This window comes from Macrobrachium rosenbergii, chromosome 47 (genome assembly GCF_040412425.1).
Source record: "Macrobrachium rosenbergii isolate ZJJX-2024 chromosome 47, ASM4041242v1, whole genome shotgun sequence".
In the NCBI taxonomy this organism is placed as follows: Eukaryota; Metazoa; Arthropoda; class Malacostraca; order Decapoda; family Palaemonidae; genus Macrobrachium; species Macrobrachium rosenbergii.
The window spans coordinates 22205924-22218123 of NC_089787.1; the positions used below are offsets into that span (position 1 = coordinate 22205924).

Sequence of the window (12200 nt, forward strand, 5' to 3'; positions counted from 1 at the left end):
GAATATTATCCAGAGACAAAATTAGTACACATTTCACAAGCAACTTAATTTCTGTACAATCTGTCTTATAAAAGCAACACCTACCTGTTTATCTAGCCAAAATATCATGAACTTCTTCACTACATTCTTCAAAGCCATAGTTTGAGTACTGAACACTGAATAACTACATAACTACTGATTTTTTGTAGATATTAATTGAATTAAACGACTACACCACTGAATAGCTGACATTGCCAGCATTTAACCCTGAAATGGCTGTTATTGCTTTTGTCAAGTGGCCAGGCCTTATGCCAGCAAAGGCTCTTGCTCCTGAAGCAGCCTGTAACTTTGTATGGGAAAGCTTGTGGCCTATACCAGAAAATTTTATATACAATAAATTGTAAGAAAGTAAAGAATGCCATATTAAATATGGTCTAGTACACAGTTTCCCCCCCCCCAAAATAAATACCCTGGAAAGACGGTAATTACCCTCTCCATCAAGGCACCAAGGGCAGAAATGAATTCTGTAGTTCCCCAAGGTTGGGATAATCGACCAGCAAGTGAAGAACAGTCTGAGGGAGCTAACACGTGTCACAAAATGTCTGTGATGGTTGTACATCAGTTAAAAATTTCCATGAGTCAAACTGGTGTGTGTGTGTGTGTGTGTGTGTGTGTGTGTGTGTGTGGCCAAGCTAACCTAATCTACAACAACAAAATAAGTACAATCATTTTCAGATTATTTTAGAAATAACCTTCCGTCCCCCGCATCTACCAGCTGTCACCAACACTTGAAAAAACAACTCCATCTCATTTTCATAATTCACTTCCATGATTATTCATTTTCGTCATACATCTGTCGCACCGAGGTGCCATTCCAACATATGTCTGTCATTCATATCTGATACATTTGTTTTTATGAACAGTTCTCTGCCGTGATTCATATGTATACGAAAGTGGGATTACTTAACATTGCTAGTGGAAGGTAATCCAATGAGAAATCTATTAAGAAAGTGAATTCTCTCTCTCTCTCTCTCTCTCTCTCTCTCTCTCTCTCTCTCTCTCTCTCTCTCTCTCTCTCTCTCTCTTTTTCTTCGAAGGAGAGAAGGTTTAACGTAACGAATTAAAGAACAATCGAATAAGGAACATGTCGAGAGATTAAGCAGAATATTGAGAGATTTAATTCTCTCTCTCTCTCTCTCTCTCTCTCTCTCTCTCTCTCTCTCTCTCTCTCTCTCTCTCTCTCTCTCATTTTCTTCGTAGGAGAGAAGATTTAACGTAACGAATTGAAGAACAATCCTATCAAGAAAATAATGAGAAAGCGAATTCTCTCTCTCTCTCTCTCTCTCTCTCTCTCTCTCTCTCTCTCTCTCTCTCTCTCTCATTTTCTTCGAAGGAGAGATTTAACGTTACAAAGAAGTTTTAATATGAGAGATAAAGGAACAATCGTACCAGGAAAATATTGACAAATCGAATCCTCTCTCTCTCTCTCTCTCTCTCTCTCTCTCTCTCTCTCTCTCTCTCTCTCTCTCTCTCTCTCTCTCTCTCTCTCTCTCTCTCCTTCCCAATCCCTGGCTAATCGACAGGCATGAAAGAGAACGAGGGGCCAGGCGTGTCCTTCAAACCGAGCGGAAGAACAAAGGACAGGATATCTGACTGAACTGACCCTGCGTTCCTGCTATCCTAAAGATTGACCCCCAAAACGAGACTAACGGAGATTCGGACAGGTGGCCCTCCCCTCAAATTGGTTCAATGCGACTTCCTTTGCCCACGGGACGTTTTGCTTTGGCGGTGGACCTTAATTTGGGGTCGTTGCTTTGTTCCTGGGACGTCTGAAGGCACGTTTGGCAAGCAGGTGTGCCTTGCTGTGCTTGAGTGATGAATGTAGAGGTGCTGCATTGGAATTCTCGGCCTGAGTTTGAATTTTGAATATATATATATATATATATATATATATATATATATATATATATGTATATATATATATATATATATATATATATATATATATATATGTATGTATGTATATATATATATATATATATATATATATATATATATATATATATATATATATATATATATATATATATATATATATATATATATATATATATATATATATATATATATATATATATATATAGACAGAGAGAGAGAGAGAGAGAGAGAGAGAGAGAGAGGTTTAAAAGTATTTATGATAATATATGACGATAATATTTTAAGGGTCATATAACAAAATTTAACCAAAAGCCCATTTTCCCAATGATTAAAAGTATCGAATTACGTAAATTTCAGTTGCTCTCTCTCTCTCTCTCTCTCTCTCTCTCTCTCTCTCTCTCTCTCTCTCTCTCTCTCTCTGAAAAAGGACAGGAAATAACCCGTATTATCAATCTCAGTCATAAACAAGTAAAAAAATGCGTCGGAGTCCCTTCGGCGCAATCGAGTTTTCTGTACAGCCACTACCGCGTATAATCAAGGCCACCAAAAATAGATCTATCTTTCGGTGGTCTCGGTATAATGCTGTATGAGCCGCGGCCCATGAAACTTTAACCACGGCCCGGTGGTGGCCTTTCCTATATCGTTGACAGAAACACGATTATGGCTAACTTTAACCTTAAATAAAATGAAAACTACAGAGGCTAGAGGGCTGCAATTTGGTATGCTTGATGATTGGAGGGTGGGTGATCAACATACCAATTTGCAGCCGTCTAGCCTCGGTAGTTTTTAAGATCTGAGGGTGGACAGAGAAAGTGCGGACAGAAAAAAGTGCGGACGGATACACATAAAAAGCACAATAGTTTTCTTTTTAGAAAACTAAAAGACAAAATAAAAAAAAATAATCTTTAATATTCCATCTATAGTCCCTAGATATTATCTTTAATGTTCCATCTATGGTACCCAGGTAGAGGGGGCTAAACCCTAATTTGCCGTGACCCACTGACCTCCCCCAAAATTCCACCTGTTCCCTCCCCACAGGTGATGGGTATCAGGTGCACAATAATCGCCCAGGTATGGGCCATATTTCGTTAATTAAGGACCCACCCCTTCTCCCCGCCCTTCAGGCCCTTGGGTTATCGACACCAGCACTAGAGGATCTAGAAAAAAAACACACACACATATATATATATATATATATATATATATATATATATATATATATATATATATATATATATATATGTATATTTATATACATATATAATTTTTTCAATATTTTATTATTTGTATAATAGATTTTTTTCCATTTTATATTTCTCATTTATGTTTATTATTATCTAAATCTTCAATATTATTATTTTGTCATTATTTTTCATGGGGGGGTACGTGCCCAGGTAGGCGCCCCCGCCCCCGCCTCCCCGCCCCCTGGATCCGCTAGTAGACACCAGTGATTATAAATGAACTAGCAAGAAATACTTGGTTATAATCTCTCTCTGTTCTTGCAAGTTCTGCTTTTAAAGAATGATTAATGTGTCGCCTCGTGGTTGCAAATAATTAAGAAAATGTCACTTTTTGCCTCCAAGGAACGTTTAAAATATCTCTTTCTGCTTCCAAAAAGTGATTGAAATATCAATTTCTGCTTCAAGAGATTGATTAAAATGTAATTTTCTGCTTCCAAAAAGCGATTAAAATTTAACTTTCTGATTCCAGGGAATGATTTAAAATTTCACTCTCTGCTTCCAGAGAATGATTAAAATTTCACTTTCTGCTTCCAAAGAAAGATTAAGATGTCACTTTCTGCTTCCAGAGAATGATTAAAATTTCACTTTCTGCTTCCAAAAAGTTATGGAACTGTCGCTTTCTGTTTCCAAAAAATGAAGAAATATCACTTTCTGCCTCCAAAGAATGATTAAATTTTCACTTTCTGCTTTCAAGGAATGACTAAAATTTCACTTTCTGCTTCCAAAGAATGATTAAAATGTCGTTTTCAGCTTCTAAAGAACAGACGTGAGCCTTTGGTTAGATATATATCGTAGTTTACGTTCAATTTACATCCATTTTCTTTTAAAGAAAAAATAAAGAAAACGTAAATTTTATGGGTGCCTAAATTATTATATTATACAATTCTCTCTCATTTCTCGATCTATCTTGACAAGGCCTATTTTTTAGATAATTCTTTCTCAAGCAAGAACCGCGAGCCTCTAATGCTTTTTTTTATAATGCTTTGTGTATGTGTGTTTATGTATGCGTGCATGTATGTATGTAAGCCTATGTATGTGTGTAGGCTATGTATGTATGTATGTGGCGTCGCTGAGTGAAAAGAAAAATATTGTTTTTAAACTGTTGTCTTATGTCTCTTCTGTATCCACTCTGGCAGTATCTGACTTGTAATTATTTGTAATTTCTTGCTAAATACAGATCCTAACTGTAGGATCCCCGTAAGGGGGTACAGTACCGTCGGTGCACCTCACTTTGTGCACCGTTAGGCCTTACCGAAGGTCGTTTGTGGCGTCCCTTAGATCCGTTACTGTACCCACACTGTTTCTAACCTTATACTTTACCTCCGTTCCCCCCTTCTTTTCCTCAATTTAGCTGTCCAGCCACTCCAACTCCCTCTTTTCGTTGTCTCAAGTGTTTAATGAATGGCTGAAAGTGGCCCAGTGCTTGAGAGAGAGAGAGAGAGAGAGAGAGAGAGAGAGAGAGAGAGAGAGAGAGACATGATGATGTCGAAGAACTAATGAAGGAACTGAAATCTGGGAGAGAGAGAGAGAGACAGACAGACAGACAGGCAGAGAGAGAGAGAGAGAGAGAGAGAGAGAGAGAGAGAGAGGGGGTGGTAAACGTGATGATGTCGAACAGTTGTTAGGTTGTAAACCAATGTCCTGAGATAAAATTGTAAACTGAAAATTTGTAGGTAAATAATGAGAGAGATCAAACTATTTTCTACTGAATTCATTCTTTATTGACTAGGAATAGGGGAGAAAAATAAGTTATTTCTAAGATAAATAGTTCACAAAACTAGATTTCAGATAAATAGAAATGGGTGCAAAATAAGTTACAAAATACAATTACAGAATCGTATAAATACATGATATTATACAGTGTAGGCTGACTTATAGTCTGTACTCTGAAACAGGATATGTTTCAGTACAGAATTTCTTGTCCCTTGATAGATTAATACATTATGAAATGACTCGTGCTCTGCTTTGTGACAGAAAATCAGTATATGGTTTGTGTAATTTACAGCCATTACAGTTTGATTACATGATAATTCTTTAATATATTTAATTGTTTCGTGTCCTTTACACTTCAGTAATTATATAACCAATGTTCTACACATGAAACTGAACGTTTTTCCTGATGACAGAGCAGATACAACCCGTATCATCACCAGCTTTCTTAACAATAGCATTATGATGACAGTTCAGTAATTATGTAAACAATGTTCTACACATGAAAGTGAACGTTTTTCCTGATGACAGAGCAGATACAACACTTATCATCACCAACTTTCCTATCAATAACATGATGATGGGAAATACAAGATTGACAAAGCAGTTTGTAGTCACATAATTCCTTAATGAAAATTGCCTCTGAAGAGTCATCAGCATTGTAAATTAAATTGTTATATTTTTTTAATATAGATTTGAAAATACTTAATGGATTTTAAATGATAACAATGACCTCAAAATTCCTAAGTTTCCCAAAATTATTTGAATGAGTAAATGAATGAGTAAATTCTCCTTCCCTGGTGGTGTTCGAACCTGTACTGATGAGATGCCAGGTGGGGTTAATGATAGCCCACTGTACAGTCAATCCTGATCTTATGAAAATATTAGGAAACTTATCAGAAGTTAACAGGTTATTGCAATCATCTCAGTGCAAAGAAGTGGTGAATATGCCCAGTGGATTTCACATAAGGTCCAAGGGACTTATATTTGGTAACCAACGTCTCCTTCCAGAATTATTTGGGACCTACTTTGCATGAGAGAAGTCAGTAGCTTTCGCACCTGTTACTCTTCAAAGTAAAGCATAAAAGATATTGGATTCTCTCAGTCTTTTTGGTGCTTAAGGGTTGTATTGTGAAAATGCCTAACCAGCATCTGATTCTCATAAACAATTCACCAATTGAGAAGTCAGATCTTGCTGACGTCAGCTCTTAAAATCATGGAAATTCAAGGCCGCATAACAGAATCCCTTCGCTATGTTGTACAGGACACATCAACAGAAAATTGTAATTGTTTTGGGTACTCATATCCTAAGGATGCTTCCACACTGCAAAAAAACATGGTAACTTGTCACTCACATATTAAAAACATGATGAATACAGGTCAGTGATAATCTGGTAACCCTAACCAATGCTTTATACGATTATCCAGCATTTGACCAAGAGCCTTTCTCTGCTTACTGTCGTCGACATGTGCCCAACTTGTTTGTGATTTGTTTGTGATAAGTCTCTCACATATCAAAAATATGGTAAATACAGGTCAGTGATAAATTGGTAACCCTAACCAGTGTTTTATACGATTATCTAGCATTTGACCAAGAGCCTTTCTCTGCTTACTGTCGTCGACATGTGTCCAACTTGTCTGTGATATGTATGCAATAAGTCTCCAACATGTGTTTATGACAAGTCTGACTGAAGTGTGGAAGCACCTTGTTGTTGAATAACCTGACAAGGATAATGATCATTTCAGAGACTGTCTGCCTCGAACGAACATAAATACACTCGCTTCCACCTAATTGCAAATCACCAATAACATCACACTCGTCCACTCAGAAAAGGGCGTAATGCTGTGTCAGCATTACATATGATTAATACATAATCTATAACTTAATCGTCAGCATTTTATGACACACTGGATATTCTCCTTACTCGTACATTAAATTGACTTTCATAGTGAGTAATACTATCATCATTTGGCATGTACTTTGGCAAAGATGTAAGCAGTCGGTCTTACTGTGTCTCAGTTAGTGTATGTCTATATTATACGTTTGTTTTAACCGATTAGAATTTTTGCATGTTCTGGTCTTCTACTGATCATTTTACCCATCTGCCAAATCCACAGTTATGTCAAAAGCTCGAGCAGAACTTGTGAGAACGTCCATTTCAAGTCATTTTCTGAACTGACTGGAACTTTAGCGCAAATTTCCTCCTGGGTAACATATTTTTTATCTTTTGCCAAATCCTTTTTCCTCCAGAGTCATTGCTAAACTTCAGAAGAATTTAGACCAAAAAGTATACCATATACAATGTAAAATTCAGCTAGTTATGTCATATGTAGTGCAGTGGAGTTCAGTTCGTCTGTCTAATCACAGGTACAATGAGAAGAAGGGCAGAATGGAGGCGTGTGAAGACAGTTCCTCAAGCACCACTCATCCATGCCAGGCACTGCCTTCCAGACTCCCACCGAACGACAGAGACTCGACGGTCCGGGCTCCTCAGTGGAGCGGACGGGCTCAGGCCTAGGAGTCGTCGGAGGCCGTGAGGACGTTGGCTCCAAAGTCGTGGTGCGAGGCCTGGGACGTCTGCTGCTGCTAGGGCTGCTAGGGGCCGTGGTCGTCCGCTTGGGGAGGATGGTCGTACGCCGTACGCTGGTTCGACGGCTTGTGGTCGTTCCTCGCGGAGGTTCCGTCCGGGAGGTCGATGGGGGTGGAGGCCTTATTGTTGGGCTCAAGGTAGGCTTGACTTCTGGCTCCGGGGTGGAATACCAGCTGTAGCTGCTGGTGACTTTCCCCACCGACGAGGATTTTGTCTTGGATCCTGTGACTTCGGTGAACCCGTTGCTCGACCTGGAAAAGTGCCAGTATCATTATTAGTTTCCCTTCTTATTATCATTATACTATAAAGGTAAAGTTGTGAGATGACTTCGAAATGATATTAAAGTGTTTTAGGATGATAGCTTAAGGTATAGTTGGTGTTTGCACTATCAAAATTGGCAGTTATAAGCATTTTTAGAGCTACTACAACTAACAATAATAATAATGGTGGGGTATTATTAAGCTATTTCTCATAGCTATCAAAATATATCAGCTTTTTAAAACAATTGTTAAATACAAACCAGGTGGGCTGGGCAGATATGGCTACATCAGCGCATGCCCTGAATTCTTCCTGTGGGCCACACCCTAGATTCCCTGATCCATCCTCGCAAGTACCCCAGTTGTTGCCAGCCACGTACCTCCACTGAAAAGGAAAATAGAATATTAAATCCTTTACCAAAAAGCCCATGTTATATCACAGAAACGAATATACAATGTATCAGAGACAAAATACTGATTCTGAACTACGAGTCAGCTTATGGGAATGACAAAAGTCTTGGATCACAACACAGGGTATGTGGGACTGATGGGGAATTTCTGTGCTTAGTGGGCATGTTTTTAAGGTTATTTGACCTAAGGGTTATTGGCCATCAGTCCCTGAATATGTTGTGCAATTTGAACCCCTAAAAGTTCAAGCAAAGGTACAGTGCATTAGTACCCTGAAACAATTCATCTTGCATTATAATAATTCATTTATATTTTAATCTATTTATTTGTTAATTTATCAATGTACATTTTTGTTCATTTATAATAACTGATCTCCTCTTTCTGTACTTTCTGTCACCTCCTGTAACGTCTTTCAAAAGAGCACCATACCCTTTGGATGCTTGAATTTCAAGTCAGTGGCCCCTTTAGGCTTTATCCACCTCAGTGTCCAAATTATAAGAAAAAATCCAGTATTCCATGACCTTTCCAAAACAGGTCGCCTGGAACTCACCTGGAAAACACACTGGGAACAGGTCAGGTTCTTGGGCAGCTGCAACTGTAGGACATGTTCGCCATTGTATCTTGGGAGCTCGTACTGGAATCCTCCTTCAGCTAGGAATAAGGGATGTCTGAAGAGAGAAGGACTCTGGTCAGATCCTATTTATTTATTTTATATATATTTTTTATTTATTTGTTATTTAATGAAAATAATAATAATAATAATAATAATAATAATAATAATAATAATAATAATCTTATTTCTTTGTTATTGAAGAATAATGTAATATTTCTCCAAAGGGGGGACTCTTCATAAACTTAATAATAATAATAATAATAATAATAATAATAATAATAATAATAATAATAATAATTTTTATTTTTTTGCTGTTTAAAAGCAGTCTATTATTTCTCGAAAAGAGGGACTTTTCATAAACTAGTTAATGATAATAATTATAATAATAATAATATAATAATAATAATAATAATAATAATAATAATAATAATAATAATAATAATTAAAGAACCATCAATTATTAAACATATAACTTGTCCAAAGTAATAATAATAATAATAATACTAATAATAATAATAATAATAATAATAATAATAATATAAACCTTACTCATTCAGACACGTCTGCGAAGCCTCCACCTTCGGGTTGTCGTTCGGGCAGATCCTAAACTCGAAATGACCTCTGTGGTTGCTCGTGACGTCGACCTTGACCGGGATGACCTGACCTTCGGTGTACTGCCTGACGATGGTGCCCGTGGCGTACTTCCCCCCGGCCTCATGGGGGCGGGGGTCTTCGTCCCAGGCGTCGCCACAGATGCCACACTTCCCTCCTTGGATGTTGTATTGGTACTTCGGAGGAAGGGAAGAAATAGAAAATGGGAATCGTATAGAAAATGGGGATAATATATCGGTGCTTCGGAGGGATAGATAGAAAATGGGGAATAATATAGAAAATGGGAGTAATATAGAAAATGGTGATGATATTAAAAATGGGGAGGGGTAAGATATACAAAATGGGGATGATATAGAAAATTGGGAGAATGTTGAAAATAGGGGTGTTATAGAAAATGGGAGTAATATAGAAAATGAGACTGATTAGAAATGGTTAGTTGTGGGAGACATTCCTTCTCTCTCTCTATATATATATATATATATAGAGAGAGAGAGAGAGAGAGAGAGAGAGAGAGAGAGAGAGAGAGAGAGAGAGAGAGAGAGAGAGAAGATGCAAACCAGATCTCCCGACAGTCCATTAACTCAGCCCCACCCCCAACCGGAAGTAGAATAATTGAATGGCCCACCCTAAAACGCATTATTCCGGAAAATGAAGACTTGACGGTCCAAACCACCGAGACGGGAAATCACGGGTCTTTGCAGATTGGATATATTGCATCAATTCTGCGGTTTTAACTCTACTTCCGCGCTTCGGAATTTTATTTTTTCTTCTGTTATTCCCTGGTTGTTATTAAGTATATTCGTTTTAAGTGGTAATTTTTATCCGTTTTTCATCAATTCTCGTTTTTCGTTTTCTGAAAAGAAAACTATTGTGCCGGCTTTGTCTGTCCGTCCGCACTTTTTCTGTCCGCCCTCAGATCTTAAAAACTGCTGAGGCTAGAGGGCTGCAAATTGGTATGTTGATCATCCACCTTACAGTCATCAAACATACCAAATTGCAGCCCTCTAGCCTCAGTAGTTTTTATCTGATTTAAGGTTAAAGTTAGCCATGATCGTGCTTCTGGCAACGATATAGGATAGGCCACCAACGGGCCGTGGTTGAAGTTTCATGGGCAGCGGCTCATGCAGCATTATACCGAGACCACCGAAAGATAGAATCGTTTTCGGTGGCCTTGATTATATGCTTTACAGAAAACTCGATTGCTCCGAAGAAACTTCTACGCATTTTTCACTTTTTTTGTATATTTCATGTATGGGCTACTAAGGGATACTTGAATGCTGGTCAGTCTAACACAGTTCTTAATATTTAAATAAAAATATTCTTCTCTGATAATCTAAATATATGATTGTCATTAAATAATTTAACAGTTATTATATGAGGTAATTTACTTATCAGTAATTTGGATATGATAATTGGTACATAATTCAACAAATCAATGGTTATTAGTTATTTAGTTTAGTTTTAATCTGTTATCATTTATAAAAAGGTGAGTATTATATTAATTTTGAATAAGTTGATGATATATATATACATATATATATATATATATATATATATATATATATATATATATATATATATATATATATATATATATATATATATACATATACCAGTACCTGACACTGTATACCTCTTGAATTCAAACAGATTCGCATCTCAATTCCGTCACCTATAGGCGAGTCACTTGCCCTCTTATTGTTTTCCCTTTGCGCGCTCGCGCGCATGATTGTCACGAGAGATGTACACCAGACCTTGCGTGAACCTTCATTGACTCTCTAAAAACGAAGGTCATTTCACGGTTCGTAAATTAAGGAAGATAAGGTAGGAACTACCTTGACTTAATGGGAGCAATTAAATAGAATAAAATTAATTTGGAAATTGGGGAAAAAATTAATTGAAATGGACTCGTGACGAACCAAAAGTAATTTGAAAGGTTATGTAAGGAAACGAGCGTGTATTATACCTACCAATGACGAAGAAATAGTGTGTATAATTGTAGAAAAATACAAAGTAATAAATGAAAATTAAAACAAATTACCCAAATAAAAAACTATAACAGAAAATAAACAAGAATTTTTTTTAAATATAATAAAGAAAATTATGATTTTCTATAATAAAAGACTGCAAGGAAGTAAATGAAAATTTTTTGAAAATAAATTACCTAAATGAAAAAGATTTTTCAGGGAACGGACAAATAATTTGTTAAAATATTATAACTGAAAAACTATGATTTTTTAAAATGTCGAAATTAACTTTTAATAAAAAACAGAAATAAATAACCTAAATTGAATCATATCAGAAAGGGAACAAAATATTTTAAACCTATATTTAATATAACTTTGGAGAAATATACTAGAAAAGAGAAATTGGTCTCAGAAACAGCATCTACTATCTCTCTCTCTCTCTCTCGCTCTCTCTCTCTCGCTCTCTCTCTCTCTCTCTCTCTCTCTCTCTCTCTCTCTCTCTCTCTCTCAAGCATAAACATGGACACTCATATACACACATATCAACGCCCAGGATCTGAGAGATAGGTGTTCAAACAAGAGAGAGAGAGAGAGAGAGAGAGAGAGAGAGAGAGAGAGAGAGAGAGAGAGAGAGAGAGAGAGAGAGAGAGAGAGAATTGAGAAAAAATAAAAAAATAAGCTTCCGAGTAATATCAGATAAGAATTATATTGTAATTTTAATGAAAAATCGAGAGAGAGAGAGAGAGAGAGAGAGAGAGAGAGAGAGAGAGAGAGAGAGAGAGAGAGAGAGAGAGAGAGAGAGAACTTATAATTACTAAATTTTAGGGTTTAATGTAATATCAAAAAGGAATTATAAAAATCCTTCAAAGATTTTCAGGACATGG

At 36.7% G+C, this 12200-nt stretch overlaps 1 protein-coding gene across 1 annotated transcript in view; it reads right to left on the reverse strand.

The window, feature by feature from the left end:
- Nucleotides 1-4852: 4852 nt before the first annotated feature.
- Nucleotides 4853-12200, reverse strand: part of LOC136830612 (uncharacterized) — a 13955-nt gene continuing 6607 nt past the window's right edge. The window contains exons 4-7 of the mRNA XM_067090179.1: nucleotides 9287-9525; nucleotides 8675-8792; nucleotides 7980-8101; nucleotides 4853-7710 (exon numbers count right to left, since the gene is read on the reverse strand). Of these exons, the coding sequence (XP_066946280.1) occupies nucleotides 7227-7710; nucleotides 7980-8101; nucleotides 8675-8792; nucleotides 9287-9525 (963 nt within the window). The 3' untranslated portion in view covers nucleotides 4853-7226. The remainder of the gene's footprint in view (nucleotides 7711-7979; nucleotides 8102-8674; nucleotides 8793-9286; nucleotides 9526-12200) is intronic.